General features: G+C 34.2%; 1 protein-coding gene and 1 pseudogene across 1 annotated transcript; both read right to left on the bottom strand.

The window, feature by feature from the left end:
- Nucleotides 1-207: 207 nt before the first annotated feature.
- Nucleotides 208-1612, bottom strand: LOC133194319 (uncharacterized). The gene is made up of 3 exons (XM_061330299.1): nt 1385-1612; nt 1199-1278; nt 208-883 (listed from the first exon to the last, which is right to left on the bottom strand). Exons 1-3 carry the CDS (start codon nt 1610-1612, stop codon nt 208-210), a joined length of 984 nt encoding a protein of 327 aa, XP_061186283.1.
- Nucleotides 1613-7876: 6264 nt separating this feature from the next.
- On the bottom strand, nt 7877-14585 carry LOC133194318 (uncharacterized; annotated as a pseudogene).
- Between the last annotated feature and the right edge of the window lie 2676 nt (nt 14586-17261).

Here is a 17261-nt window from a genome sequence, read left to right as displayed (position 1 = left end):
TTAAAGGAATAATAATCTAAATCTTTTTATTATTTTTTTTTTGTAGAACTTTGATCTATTCTGCTTCCTTCAATTCCGAATTCTATAGACAATAATAGGGATAAAAATCAATATAACATCATGTATACATGTAAGTATATTTATCTAATTAACTAAATTTAATGATCTGTCAGATAGTTTGCACATATAACTGATTAAAATTATCAATCAAAGAGTTTGCCTATCTATGTATCTGTAGACACAAATCCTGTCATTTAATGATCCGACCCAAAGAAGATGAGTTTTTACATCATAACTCAGGCTCCATGGTCTATCTATCACTAATGTTGGTATCAGTGACAGGAAGTAGCCGTCTTTGTATATCATGTGTACTGCCTGGGTGCATGGATCACACACAAGGATGTGTGACAATGCATCTGTACAGATTCCATATGGATCAAGTTCTGATCCTGATGGAGGTCCTGTATAGGAGAAGCGATGTCTTCCTCCACGTTCTGTTACGACTACTTCACCACGATTAGTACCATCATCAATACAGAGAGACACAATGATATCCCCATTACAATTCTCAGTTATGTATCTAGGTAGACCATATAGTTCCAGACCTGTAATGTCGTATTGTATGGTATGTATCTGTTGTCCTGTGTCCTTATACAGTGCTACCTTGCCTGTTTTGGTATCATAATTATACATACCAACCAAAAGAACTCCATTGGTAGGGGAGCAGTAAACACAGCGCAGTATCCAAAAATCTGTTTTCTTCATCAAGGTAAGCTTTGATCTGTTATCTTTATATAGTTTGTTAATGTTACCATCTCTGTCTATGTAAATAAGATCACCGGTATTGTTTTCCGTGTGTGCTATCCATCCATTCTGAATCCATCTGTCAGATGAAGCAGTGTGTTACCTGTTAAGTTTGTCAAGATTGTGTTTATTATTGCTGATCCAGAACCGGTCTGATGACACACGGGCAATGTGATCTACGCTACTAACATCATTCACTGTAATAGATCTGAGCAACATGGGCTTAGACATCAGTTTCAGCAGACATTCATTTGTTAATTTTCTTTTTCTTGTCTCTAGGATCTGAATTTCACTAATTAGCCTAACGTGTTGTGAAAGATAAGGGATGTCCTTTATCTGTGATACGCATGTATTCTTTAGAAATAAGAGGAATTTTACTGGTCTATTTGCTGACTGCTCAGATCTGTGTTCAAAGACCTCTATGCTGGCAAGGTGTCTGATAACTGTTCTTTTCTGTTCTGGTAATCTACGAATCTACGAGTCATATAATGTAAAACATCACATATCTAAGTGTCTATGAGGTCCTTTAGTCTGTGGACCTTTGTTGACATCTGATTTACATTTGAAGATTTCTGTGTACTTTACATTGGTTACACACATGAAGTTCACATGAGTGACAAAAAAGTTCATAGATTTTCTTTGGATGTCTCATACAAGGCTCTTGTTTTGGCATGTATTCATATTTCTCGCGGTAAATCACAACTTCATGGTATATGGTATTTAGATCAATAACATGTCTCTCTTTACACTGTAGACACAGGTCATGTTTACACGTGTTCTTGTCGTACTTGCATCCAAGGGTGCTCATAGTGACTGGCGGGACTACGGAGAGACACAATTTGCTGACATTAAATAAATCAAGTATTCTAAACAATATTAAAGAGGGAAAGCAATTTCAAAATAAACATTTGTTTAATAATTTAACTTTATACAATATTGATATTGTTTTTTTGACACGTGACCTTCAGCATGTACTTCCTGTTTTACTTTATGTATGTATCGTATTAATATAAAACTAGTTTTTTCAGCACATTTCGTTTGCAAATGGAACAATAACATATTTGATGAAAACTATACAATGGTCATCCAAAGAAGTTTAAAATTAAGATCATGATGTATTTTTCGAAAAGCAATATGATAAAATGGACACCATAAGGTATTGTCTTTTTTTTTAACATCGCAATTTGTCAACTTTTTCATATATTTATAGTCAACAGGATTCGGGGCCACCAACGGTGAGATTTTCTCAAATCTGAAATTTTAAAATGTCGGTGGCCCCGAAGCCAGTATCGTCAACTTCGTTTGAAATTGGACAAACCTACGAGAGGCATTGTATTTTTGATTTTTATTATAGCTTATGGAGAGACTGAGAATTGTACAGACGGACGGTCGGATGGACGAGGGTTAAGTCTATATCAGTAAAGAGCTAAAATAAGAAAGGTATATTGACTTATCTTTTATGATAAGTGCGTTTAGAAGAATTCATTTTCTTTTTAAATACTCTGCAAGGGTCATTGTCAATGCAGACAAAAGATCTTCCTTTGAATTTAAAAATGTTATAGATGCGTGCTAAATATGATGATTTAACGAAAATTTTTGTGGAAAGATTGACAAAATAAAAATTCGTATATGTGAATAAAATGAAATGTTGCGTAAAGTATGGAGATAATGAACAGTAATCAAGCTCAAAAATTCTATTGAAACAATACAAATCGGGAGCAGAACAAACATGAACTTCTACATATCAGAGGTGGGATCAAGTGCCATGGACACGAAAGCATCCCCTATCGACAGGTCACTCCTCCGTGTGCTCCTTGTCATGATCGGGCGAACGGGAAAATCACTAGACAATTCATCAGAGGTGGGATCCCGTGCTATAAGGATGACGGTTAAGTACAAATTAATTATTCGACTATTTCTTCTATTTTGGTCAAATTCTTGCTTTTTCTGTCATGATAACTATCTAAAATAGATGACGATTCCTTCAAGTTGATTTGACTAAGAAACGGACATGATGTTATACGCTTAAGAATCTTTTTTGTGGGAGGGGGCAGGTTGTCTTAGTTTTCTTCTTAGTTGGGGATTCAGGGTTTTTTTAAATTGTTTTTGTTCTTTGATACCTTCAGCTTCTTGTATGTTTTGTTAAAGAATAAAGATTTTTAAAATCATTTTATACAAATGAAAGATTGTTCCATACAGAAATAAAAAAAAAACCTTAAGACAAACTTCAATTAGAATATCGTAGTAGAGTCATTGACTCAACTTTTACAAATTTTCAAGTATGTGTAGTTACATTTGCTACAGTAGAATTGACCATTGATCCCTAAATTTAAATTTCTGCTGTCTCCACTATTCCCAGATCTTTGTGCGGTGGTTAGGGCTACAAAATTAACCCATTTTACGACTAAAATTCAAACTAAGGTCTTCAGTTAGCCCAACAAATTGTCCAAAGTTCTCTCAAAAACAAGACAAATTTTAAAATTAGAGTTGAAAGTTAAAAAACTATTTTTTATTATTTACAATATTCACACTACTTGCACTTGCATCATAAATTAAAAAATACTGAATAAATAAAACAAATTAATTTAAAGGTTATTTAAGAATAGGTTTCATATAAGATTTTAAAGTTATTCACCTTTACCACAGATATATCTCACATTCTCTGATTCCGTATTGTTTTGAAAACTGGCCTCCCCAGAAATTATCAACTAGCCTGAAATATACCAAAAAAAAATCATTTCCTTACAAATAATGAATAATACAGAATATACAGGTTATTAGATATAAATAGTGAAAATGTAATTTTTTGTAATACCTGTATACTGAAGCTCTTTGTGACTGTTGTTTTGTAAAATACTGTATGCGTACTTATAAAAGCGGGCTTCATATTTTAGCGGCTAATAACTCCATATTATGAGATACTAGGCAACATTGACGAATTTGGCAAATGGCTCTAACTCGTTTAGGTTTAGCCATTTTTTTTTCCATGTTGATGGTTCAGCGATCATTTTCATTATCGTTCATCGATCTTCTCATGAAGACAAGTGTAGCGCATTTCGATCCCGAGCAGAAAATAATGAAGGTATATGTATTGGAAAAAAAACTTTAAAAATGAATCACAAAGACGTAAATAACATATTATAAGTTATGTCACTGGTATTTATTCCCAGTAGAATGTTTAAATGATACCAATAAGCACCTTAATCGTTATCCAGTGACGTGTAATAACTTCCAAGCCCCGTTGATCGACGAGTTTCCTGTCTTTAACAATTTTTAAAATGAGGTAAGTTATTGACACACAAGTTGATGAAACAAGAATATTCTCGTCTATGGTTGATATGGTCGACCTTGTCAGCAAAAACAATCCATCATTCAGTCAAATGCTGACTGACGTTTTACATACAAAGTTTTAGACCATTGTTTACATGCTGAATTGTAGATGGGTTTTTTTCCGTTATTTCCCGTTTATGACAAGGAGCACACGGTGGTTTGACCGGTCGACAGGGGATGCTCACTCCTTCATGGTACCTGATCCCACCTCTGATGTTTGAGAGGTTCGCGTTTGCTCTTCTCCTGATTTTTAGATAATATTGTTTGAGTGGACTTTTGAGTTTGAAAACTGTTCCTTAAGTAAATTTAGAGGATTACGGATAACCGAGAATTAACTTTCAAAGCAGCAGGGATTAGCTCACTTCACTAACGCCCGGGGATTAGTCCTTTCACAGAAAATTATTTACATCTAACGATCTAATTTTGTAAAGGGAAAAATTAGTAGAGGTGTAATAAAACAGGATAACTTATTCGTTATAACGAGATACCAACTCACTAAACCGAGATAACTAACTCTTTATATCGAGACAATAATCACGTCAATACGATATAATTAACTCGTTATAACGACAAACAAACTCGGTATAACAAGATACAAACTTAATCTTTCATTATACAGTAAAAGTATATCATTGAGGGAGTAAGCAAGATCCCAGTTCCCCAAGGCCAGGAATATATCCCTAGGTGCAGCGGAAGAGGTATAATAAAACTAGATAACTAACTTGTTATAACTAGATACTATTTCGTTATTACTAGAAATTTACACGATATATCACGATGCATTGTACTAACGATATACTAATTCCTTATGAGGAGATAATAAACTTGTTGTTAAAAGATAAATAACTCGTTATAACAAGATAACTCATCCGTTATAATGAGATACCAACCCGTTCTAAAGAGACACTTACTCGTTGTGAATAGATAAATATTTATTCCTTCTCAAAAATAGCTTTTTCCGGTTTTCGTAGTCCTTCAATATGTCTTCGGTTTGGAGAATAATTTAATAAGTCACTGAAAAAAATCGCACCTGTGCATTTGACTTACTGATTGATTGTAATTGCTGACAAGGTTATTGTATTGACCATAGAACCTACGACATGAAAACCTAAACTAGACTGTTGATATATTCTTGTGTCATCATTTTTTTTTTCGTCAATAGCTTGCTTCGTATTAGAAATTGTTCCTACGTAGAGCATGCTCTTGGTATCGAATCAACTGAGACACATAAACGCCATATGCAGGGGATAATGGTGTATTGCTGCATAAGTAAGGGAAGTTGAAGTTTGAAAAGTAAAAGTCCTCACGTTTATCATAAATCTTGGTTATTAGGTTACCATTAACGAATTTTTCTAGTAAGATATCCAAATATAAAACAGATGTGTCTGACTCTGTGGTATCTTTTATTTCAATCTCACTGAGATACTGTATACAGGGAAATTTTCGCCTCCGTTTTATTTTCGCCCCTTTCGCCCTGCTCTCATTTGGGTGAATTTAAAACAGGGTGAATTCAAAGAACACAGTAAAATTTCTTAAAAAGAACTGTGACTGGGCGAATTTAAAACGGGGCAAAATTGTTTGCAAGTGTGAAAGGGCGAAAATAACACGAGGCGAAAATAACCCTGTATACAGTATATCGAATCGACATATGAATGGAAGTAACTATTGTTAATTTATAATACGTCGTCGATTTATCTGAAGGTTGAGTGGAAGGCCACAGCAAGTGTTTTCTTCTCCTCGTATAAGATTTTGAATAAATTCAGCTTCAAATGAATTCAAAATTAGGTCTGTTAATAACCAAGCACAATTGGTACCCATGGGAATTCTGACAGATTGTTAGAAGACCTGGTTTCGAAAAAGACTACATAGATATTGTCAATAACAAACTAAAGCATTTTTCTTATGTCAATTTCAAAGCACTTGTGTACAATCAGAATGTTTTTTAACAAAATAATGTTGTAAATGGCCAATGACAAGGTAAGTAAATTTACAAGTTCCATTTTTACTGGAAAAAAAGCTCTTGTGCAAGTCTTTTCACTGTGTATTATCTGCAAATAAAGTTTTCAATCTATTTATCTTGCTAACTAAAATATAAAGAATTGTAAATTAATTACAAATGAATGAATGCCCAGTAAATTTTGATTTAGTTATTAAGATCAAAAGGCAGATAACTTTAATTGCAACAAGTACCACAGAAACAGCAGGATTAAAAAAAAAGAGAAATTCCCATTTTTACCACTCCTACATTTTTAAAATTTAATTCCTGACGTATCTAATGTCACATCAGAGAACTGATGTCACATCAGAGAAGCAGGAGATATACAGCAGGGCCCTGATAAAAAAAAATCAGTCATTTTCTACGTAAGAGTCTCAATGATACATGGACATGCCCATTTTTTATTGAATTTCAAGCCTGCATAAATACTTGACATATGTTTCTTTTATGTACACGTTCTTTTTTAACATAATCACAATGAGGACCAACTTATGAATATCTAACTGAAATTTAAAAAAAAAAAAAACACTTATTACATACTTAGTATTAAATGCAGTTTTTTTTTTTTTTTTGGTGTATTATACCTGACTTTGACCTTTCACGGTAGCTCAGTCGGTAGAGCTCTCGCTCCGTTACGGGAGGTCGTGAGTTCGAATCTCGGCCGCGACTGACCTAGGTCGATAAAAAAATGGGTAGCAGCTGTTCTTTCGCCATGCGCTCGGCACTTTGAAGTGAAAGTTGCGGGTCCTTCGGATGAGACCTTAAAAATAGAGGCCCCGTGTCACGGCAGACGTTGGAACGATAAAGAACCCTCACTGCTCAATGAGCCTTAGTGCCGAGTAAAGGTCAAAATTTGAAGCCCTTCACCGGTATATGGTGACGTCTCTATATGAGTGAAATATTCTCGAATGGGACGTAAAACAGCATACAATCAATCAATATACCAGGCTTTACAAAGTCTTCACAATGTCTTCATCAGGTTCCATGCTTTACAGATTCGTAATGTATGGCTCGACTATGTATTATGGATCCGTACGTAGGTGCTGATACAAATATTATTGTTAGGTCACAATCAATTCTTAAGAAAAACTTTCTTTCCTATGCAAAGTACATGCGATTGATGATATGATTTCTTTCTAATGTTGTTAATTTTTGACTGCACGGAATTTCGAGCATGAGTACTCTTCGTTAGCTTCATACTTCATTTATCAAATTTGTAATTGGAATTAGTTTTCTTGCAAATTTATGTGTACTTGAATTATCTTTGAATTGGTATGCTATTACTAAGTATTAAGAAATGTATTTAAACGTACCCTTTTTCAATATCGAACTCCGTATCAGCCAAAGGGTCAGAGGAGTATAACGAAAAAGGTATGTGTTATTCTCTATGTATCATTTTTATAGATACCGTACCTAGTTTACATACCGGTAGCCTATATACCCCTTTCTCTGTTTTTGTCCAATTTACTTACTGAAATGATCCGTTTGCATTTAATTTACTAATAACAATGGCCTATGACTCTAGGTACATGTATCTAATTAACTTATTTAAATGACACTTCAGCCAGTCCTCTGTGTACATAAATGTGTATCTAATTAAGTAATTACATTGATCAGATTGTTGTTTGCCTATATGTTCCTTAATCTAATATAATTATCTTAAAACGATGGTCTTTCAGACAGTCCCTTGTGAGTAAGTATGTATACATGGATCACATTAATAAAAAGTACAGGTTATATATAGTCTTATCTCTCTATGTATCTGTAGACAGTCACTCTACTGTTGTATGATCCAACCCACAGAAGATGTTCTTTCTCATCATATCTCAGACCCAGTGTATTAGCTTTCCCTTGTTGTTCTGTCAGTAAAAGTGAAAGGAACCTACCAATGCTACCATCCTTGTCAATCATCTGTACTGATTGATTGTAACCACTACAAACCAGGATGTGTGACAGTGCGTCTACACAGACTCCACGTGGGCAGAGATATGATCCTGTAGGTCCCTTGTAGGAGAAACGATGTCTCCCTCCGCGCTCTGTCACCACAGCAACACGACCCTTGTCAGACACAACAACATCTCCCTTGTGGTTCTCTGTGATGTAGATAGGTATACTGTATAATGTCTGGCCTTTTTTATTGCGTTGTATTGTCTGTGTGTCTTCTCCTGTATCGTTATACCGAGTTACCTTGGCTGCCTTTGTGTAAATATTCCACATCCCAACCAGTAGATCTCCATTACAGGGAGAGCAGTAGATACAATGTGGTTTCCATGGTTCTGTGTACTTTATCAGTGAAGACTTTGTTATGTTATCTTTAGCTAGTTTTTCAATGTTATAACTTCTATCTATATAAATAAGTTCATAGGTAAGGTTCATAGTGTGGAATCCCCATTCACCATATATATATGTTAGACGAAATAGTGTGTCACCTTCTCTGTCAAGAAAAGAATGTCTTTCCAACCATTGATCCATATCCGGTCTGATGTCCCAGAGATGTGTACTACATGATTAACACATGTCAATGTGACAGATCTCTATAAAACAGGTGTAGACAAAATTTTCAGCACACAGTCATTTCGTATTTGCCTTTTTCCTGTCTCTTTGATTTGTATTTCACTCAGTAACTTAATCATATCCAACATGTTGACTTCCTCAGTCAGATAGAATAAGGCGTGTTGTCTTAATCCAGGCGTGTCCTTTATCTTGGTGTCAAGGGTTTCCTTTTGGAATAAGAGCGAAATATATGGAGATAACGAACAGTATTCAAGCTTAAAAGTCCATTATACAATACAAAATAGGAGCAGAGCAAACACGGACCTCCAAACATCAGAGGTGGGATCAGGAATTGCACTCGTCTGTTTGCTAACTGTTTAGATCTGTGTTCGTAGTTCTCTATGCTGACAACGTGTCTTTTAATTCTTTTCGCCTGTTGTTGATTTTTTTGAATCCTAATTTTTTCATATTTGCTTTTTAAATCACTTATCACGGTTTCAAAAGTATCCTTTAGTCTCTTCACTTTTCTTGACATCTCTGATTGAAGCCTGCAGATTTCTGTGTGACAATTTTTTTTTACATCAGTTTTAATTTCTTCCAGAAGAAAACAGCTCCTATATAGAGTGTCGCTTCTAATATTATGAATGATTTCTCTTTTTTTCATGGCGGTTTGTTTTATATGCTACTCTAATGTCCAGTATTTGGTGTTTTCTGTGTTCTTTACATTTTAAGCATAAGTTCACATGATTGACAGTACCTCTCATAGACTCCTTTAGGATGTCGTACACAGATCTCTTGTCTGAGGATATATTCATATTTCTCAACATCATGGTACATTGTAACAAGATCAACAACATGTAGACACAGGTTATGCTTACACGTACTACAGTAGAATTTTGTGTCCATCTGACATTGATGACAATGTCGTACTCTGCACTGGGTGCTGAATTCTTGCATGTTCATAACATGGAGGCGCTTGAATATAATATTTTACTCAAAGTTTTTTTTAAAGATTCAATATATTGTTTATTGTACACAATTAAATAAAATTCAATAACATATATTTATTTCGAGCGAGGTGCTGATTTCAATTTGTAAACTGAATATATAAGCCGAGCCAATGAGAATGTTGCCAGGTATTATACTAACTTTTGAAGGTCACCTGAGTCACTCAGGTGACCTATTGCTGTCTGTTCTCGTCCGTCGGCGTGCGTCGTACGTTTGAACATTTTAGCATCTCTGAAACCGCTCAACCAATTTCAACCAATTTTGGCATATAGCATCTATGGGTGAATGGGAACAAAAATTGTGAATTTCATGGTCCCTCCCCGTGGAGCCTCAGGGGTGGCGCTAAAACACCAAAAATAATGCAATTTTTAAAAATCTTCTGTTGGCATCATTGTAATAAGCATTGAACCCTCTACCAAATTGTGAAATTCATGGCACCAGGGTCAGGGGTTCTGGTGTCAGGGCGGGGCTCTATTGATTTTATAGTGAAGATGCATTAATTCTTTGAAAATTTTCTTCTCTGCTCCTGGGTATTAAACAAAGTAACTAAGTTCATAGTTATGATGAGCAAGAGTGCATATTCCAAAATTGTGAATTTCATGGCCCCAGGGTCAGGGGTTCTGGTGTTAGGGCGGGGCTCTATTGACTATTTAGTGAGAATGCATTAATTCTTTGAAAATCTTCTTCTCTGCTCCTGGGTATTAAATAAAGTAACTAAGTTTATAGTTATGATGAGCAAGAGTGCCTATTCCAAAATTGTGAATTTCATGGCCCCAGGGTCAGGGGTTCTGGTGTTAGGGAGAGGCTCTTAATTGACTATATAGTGAGAATGCATTAATTCTTTGAAAATCTTCTTCTCTGCTCATGGATATTAAATAAACTAACTAAGAACATAGTTATGATGAGCATAGCTGCCTTTTCAGAAATTGTGAATTTTATGGCTCCTGGGTCAGGGGTTCAGGTGTTAGGGCGGGGCTCTATTGATTATATAGTAAAATTGCAATAATTCTGTGAAAATCTTCTTCTATGCTCCTGGATATTAAATAAATTAAGTACATAGTGACGATGAGTTATGATGAGCATGGTTGCCTCTTCCAAAATTGTTAATTTCATGGAAATGAAATGTGGCCACAAGAGGATGTGGATCAACATCTTTCCAAAAGTTTTCAATTCATATAGAAAGTACAATGAAATATATGGAGATATCGAACAGTATTCAAGCTCAAAAGTTCATTGATACAAATCAGGATCAGAGCAAACATCAGAGGTGGAATCAGGTGCCATGGAGGATTGAGTTTCCTCTGTCGAGAGGTCACATCCGCCGTGTGCTCCTAATTAAATTGTCATGATAGAAAAATAACGGAAAAAATCCGTCGACAAATCAGTGTGTAAATACTCCAGTAATGGTCTAACAATTAGTATGAAAGACGTCAGCATTTGACTTAATGATAGATTTTATTTGCTGACAGGGTCATTCAAAATAATTTTCAAAATCATGCTGTTTGTTATCTTAATTTTTTCATTATCAGAGCTCTTTATACACAAGATGCATCTAATACAAATGAATTTTAAAAATATGCTTTAAAACTATTGAATATCTGTTTAAAATTGAGAAAATTGTAACGACATTTTTGTGTCTTTCGTGTGCCTTTGTTTACTCAATAACTAAGTATGAATACTAATTTTGAAACAGGTATGACAATAAGTATTTTATTAACGTACTGTTGTATAATTCTAGGAGACAACCCACACCGGATGCCAAAAGGAAGTCTTAACCTATTTTGCTTGGTAGATGAGGATTATCTTCTCAAGCCTACCAAGATACAACTCTCTTCTACATGTGTCTGCTTGATTTTGTAAAATATCGCACTCTTGAATAATCACGCCTCTAATTAAAAGCCAAGTTAAACCAATGTAAAATTTATGTTATTGTTTTTGTTGACACAAAAAAGGTATTGCAATGAAATATGGAGATAATGAAAAGTGTTCATGCTCAAAAGTCCTTTCAAACAATACATGGCGGGAGCAGAGGAAACACGAAATACATCGAGATCGGTTTTCCACAATGGATCATGTAAACTGGCAATCGCAGTAAAGACAGACTAAAATCTGTTATGGAGTATTGTTGAAAACACCTTGAGCTCAAGATACGATACTTTAAACTATATTATATTCAGTTACCACACAAACTTATATTTTAATACTATGAAAATACATCGGGATCGGTTTTCCACAACGTATCGATTACAATAAAGAAAAACTGAAATCTCTTTTGAGGGATTGTAAGAAACGCCTATTAATAAAATATTAATAGTTATTTCTAATAATTACAATTAAATTATTCATTTCGAGGGTTAGGAATTCAATTTTTCTTTGATTGTTAAATTTTATTGCATTAATATTCTTTTACTATCCATGGATACCATTTTTTCTTTGCAAGCAAATACATGAACTGTCGTGCTAATAGTATATAGAATATTTGTGATTTCCATCTCTCTTACCTAATTTCAAAACTTTTCTTACAATTGGCTGTTAGATATTTATTTGTCTCTATGTCTGTCTTTTGTTATATCTTATTATCAATTGTAATGAAAAAAGTGAAGATAAAGAACACAGGTCGATCTCAAAAATATCAACCAAAATAAATACAAATCTATAAAAATTACATAAAGTATGGATCGATCGATCCCCGGAAACTCCAGAGGCGGATTAGGTGTCTATAAGGAGTATTGACCTCTCAGTATGTATGTGTGCATGTATCTTATCAACTAAATAAAATTACTTGTCAAATAGTCCTGTTTATATATGAACACAAATGTGTACATGTATTTTATTTACAAATTATAATAACCTCTCAAATCAATCCATGTGCATATGTATGTACATATAAAAACTAACTCAATAACCTGACAGAAAGCACATCGTCTGTATAAATTTTTTGAACATATTAAATGAGCTACTTATAATCATATGTCAGTTAATCCTTCCTTTCTATATATCTGTATATACAAATTCTGTTGTTGTTACTAAATGCGTCCCAGAGAAGCTGGGTTTTGTTATCATAACTCAGAACCCATGGTGCACCTATTCCATGTTGTGGTGTCAGAAATAGTGACAGGAAGCCCTAACAAAAAAGTACTATAGTTAACTATAGTTTACTATAGTATCAAAGTTTTTTCAATATTGTAAATCAAAGTATTTTTACTATGGATTTCAGATCGTTATATTTTTTGTTTTTCAATTCATACGTTCTCATTTTTTTATATTAAATTGAAATATTATTTGTATATTCACACATTATTTCCAAATTTTACATTACTGTTATCGAATTTTAGAGATTTTAAGCTTTAAAATCTCAAAAAAAGTTCCAGAGTAAAGTTTCATAGTAAATCAAAGTATCAAAGTTTTCACTATAGTTAACTATAGTAAACTATAGTTAACTACAGTAAATTTTTGTAAGGGAGTATCCGTTCTTGTCAATCATCTGCACTGTGGGGCTGAAAAGATCACACACCAAGATGTGTGACAGCGCGTCTGTACAGATTCCTGTTGGATATAGTTCTGCTCCTGATAGCGGTCCTGTGTAGGAGAAACGATGTCTTCCTCTACAATCTGTCACCACTACACGGTCATAATCGACACAACAACATCTCCATTGCGGTTCGGTGTGATGTCCCCAGGACTCCTATAAAGTGTCTGACCCGTATTGTCGTGTTGTATTGTCTGTATGTGTTGTCCTGTGTTGTTATATCGTGCTACTTTGGCTGGTTCTACTGGATCATTTCTAAACATCCCGACCAGTAGATCTCCATTGAAAGGGGAGCAGTATACACACCATGGATACCATGGCACTATCTGCTTTATCAGTGTCGATTTTGCCCTGTCATTTTTATATAGTTTGATGTTACATTTCTTGTCTATATAAATAAGTTCCCCTGTAATGGTCACTGTGTGTGCTCCATTTCCATCATATATACTATCTAGGGTATCACCTTTTGTGTTTGTTAAGATGAAATTGTCATACCAATCACTGATCCAAGCCCGGTCTGACGTCACACAGGAAATGTGTCTTACACCTTCATAAACACCTGTCACTGTGATAGATCTGTGTAATACAGGTGTAGACATCAGTTTCATCAGACTGTCATTTCTTATTTGTCTTTTGCCTGTTTCTATGATTCGGATTTCGCTCAATAACTTAATCACATCCACCATGTTAATTTCATTGGTTAGGGAGAGCAGGGCTTGCTGTCTAAATTTAGAAGTGGCCTTAATCTTCGGGAAATGAATTTTCTTTAGGGATAAAAGAAATTTTACTGGCCTAATTTTTGACTGTTGACATCTAGGTTCATAGTTCTCTATGCTTGCAATTTTACTTTTTATGTTTCTCTTGAGTTGTTTCATACTTTGAATCATAATCGAACTTTCTTGTCCGACTTTAGCCTCAGATATTACAATGTCAGTGAGCTTCTTGATTTCCGCGGCTTTTACTGTCATTTCTGATTGACGATTGGCAATTTCTGAGTGATTTTTTTTTAGATCAGTTTTGATTCTTGCCAAGAGAAAGCAACTGTTAAAGAGATTACTCACTTCTGATGTTTCGAATGATTTCTCTGTTTTGTCGACGCCCTGATTGATATTGTGCTCTGATATTGAATACCAGGTGTTTTTTGTGTTCTTTACATTGAAGACGGACAGGGAGTTTACATGAATGACAGTACTTATCATAGACTCTTTCTGGATGTCTCACACAGGGCTCTTGTTTTGAGATGTAGTTATATTTTTCACAGTAAACTACAACATCATGGTCATTTGTATCTAAATCAATAACATGTTTTTCTTTACACTGTAGACAAAGATGATCTTTACAAGTGTTACAGTAGAATTCTGTGTCCCCTAGACAATGATAACATTGACGTAATTTACACTGGGTGCTGAATCCTAGAATGTCCATGAAGAGTGACAACTGATAAAAATGCAATCTGCAATGATTAATGAAATTATTAAACATAAAGTTATAGAGGTAAAAAAACAAGTTTTGTAATCGACACACACCAATGAGAACTATTAAAACTAAGTCTAAGCCTTAAGCTAATAAATCACTTTTTTAGACCTCGTTGTAAGGCCTTTGGAATATTTTAGTCAACAATAATATAAGCATTGAATTCTTATTTTTTGGAAGTAGTTGGTCCTGTAACAGCACATGGCCGCGCCGACAAATTGACTATGATAATTTGACGGCACGGAAAAAAAAATAAGAATTTCAATGCTTATATTGACATTCTCTAATTTTCTCCCATTATTAATGTTAATTTCATTTATCTTTAAAATAAATTATGCGTCTTTAAAAATTGGTGAAGCGTATTGATATAGCAGTCGTTTTGACGTGGAAAGTTAGATAATGCAAATGATTATTGTAAGGTAAAAAATGACAAATTGATTCCAAAGGTACAAAGTATATACTTTTACAACAATTTAATAGGGTATTTGTTTTAGTTAAATTGAGCTTAAACAATGTATATTTTTGGGTCGCTAGTTCATTGCACTTATACGAGTTCCTTTTGTGTATTCTACCGCGCCTTGACAAGGTTTCGTGTGTGTTGTATTGAGTGTTATAGATTTCTAATAGATTTCACAAAGAAAATCACACTAAATGTAAATATTAATCGTTAAAGTTATTTAGGAAATGCTACATTTAAAGATGCATAAGAAACTGATGTTCCTAAGACGTTCTTATGAGTTAGTCTTAGAGTTTAGAAGCAATATCTAACATATAAAATTCTAATTATACGGAAGTAAATATGACTTTATTTGAATACAGCTTTCGCTTAAGGTAAATTCAAAGCTGTCTATCTATACTTTCTTTCTTTTTGTGAACAAAAATGATCTGGGCTATAAGTCAACTTGGAATAATTAGTTTCAAAACCTTTTAAGCATTTCGTGTTGTTCACTTTGATTATGAAATGGTGTACATTAAAGAGAAAATAGAAGAGCATTTTACCAAATGCAACATATTCTGTTGTTTTAATAATTATATGTAGTATTTCTATTTTATCCGTACATTCACTCCCCTGTACAATTTAAGTAACCGTATATTCACTCCCCTGTACAATTTAAGTAACCTTATATTCACTCCCCTGTATAATTCAAGTAATTTTAGAGTGATCCACTGGATCGCCTGTCCATAGTTTACAAATTTCGAACCGGCAAAATATTCACAGACAGTGCGCATATACTAAGTATATTAGGTAATAAAACTCTTATTTAATGTCTGTCTGATCAGTCTTTAGAACAGAACATTTTCCTTCGATGCTAGAAACAGCTGTTGTGTTCTATTACCATCGGTTGTTGGCCTCAGCCAAAGAGAACACATTGAGCTGTTCCCAGTACCTTTAGAAAAACATTCTGGTCTATTGACTGATTAGACATTAAATAACTGTATAATGTCAGATATTTTTATAAATCAGCGAAAGCTGCTGTATTTAGTAATAGAATTATTTCATCAAATGAACTAATTTGTATCACTTTAGCTGGAAGGACAAATCCTGACCCCATCTTTACTGTGGTTTCCATATGTATTGTGTGCGTTCAAGCAGAAAGTGAATCTTGTCACTGTGTTTGCTGTACATTTCACATCTTTATATTAAACAAAGATCCCGGATCAAGTTAATTTCTCAAACTTTTGTTAAACAATGGGCAGATGTAAAATAGTATCAATACATCACTGAAAAAATGATCCACACTGTATTGAAATCACAATGTACTTAGATATTTCAAAATAACAATATATAGAATCTACGTACTTACGGAAAGCAAGTATGTTCGCTTTAGTGTTCAGACAGAAAAAAGAACGAGATGTACACGTCATAGAATGTGCGTGATCAGTTGATATTTTTGCAACATGACGATATCCTTTTTCCACGCTTTCCAAGTGGGAGGATCTAATATTCTACTCACACTTTCAGCTACCGCTTTAACTTCCGCATTGCTCTCTCCGACCCATGGGCAGTTCTCTTCATGACCGTCTGTTCATGAAATCCACTCAAGCGCTGTATAGCTCACTAGTACACTTGTACTTTCCACTGTAGTTAATAACGTTTACTAATTTTACTGTAAGCAGTCACAAAAAAAGTTTACTGCAAGCGAACATGCATATGTAAAGAAATAAAAAAAGAGTTTTCTGCAAGCGGACATTTGTAAAACGTTCCGTCGTTTCTAAGTGCATAAAAATACTGAATTTTGTTGGGAACACATCATTCTAAATTTTTATAAAAGTGTGTTCTGCAGCATTATATTTTGTGTGAAACTCGTGAAATCACTATCGGAAACGTTTTTTATATATAAATCAAGTGGAATATTACTAAAAGTCTGAAAAAAAAATTATGTCCATCGTCCTAGTAGCATTAGAATATATTTTAAAGAAAAATGGAAATTTAAGCTAAATTGCATTGATTATTGGACATGCATGCCCTTGCTCTCCCCCTTCTCCCAATGCCTTCAGAACATTTAGGCCTAATTTTGATTTCATCTTCTGAATTCTGTTTGATGGTATTTTAGCAACCTATACCTTTTCTCTTATTCCTTAAATAAATAAAGGGGTCCAACCTATGTAAAGTTAATTTCAAATACA

The sequence above is a fragment of the Saccostrea echinata genome, unplaced genomic scaffold, assembly GCF_033153115.1.
Source record: "Saccostrea echinata isolate AGI-Se365-2 ecotype Australia unplaced genomic scaffold, CSIRO_AGI_Sech_v1 ptg000029l, whole genome shotgun sequence".
Taxonomy (NCBI): domain Eukaryota; kingdom Metazoa; phylum Mollusca; class Bivalvia; order Ostreida; family Ostreidae; genus Saccostrea; species Saccostrea echinata.
The sequence above is the reverse complement of the archived record's forward strand: the minus strand, read 5'-3'. Positions and strand labels throughout refer to the sequence as shown.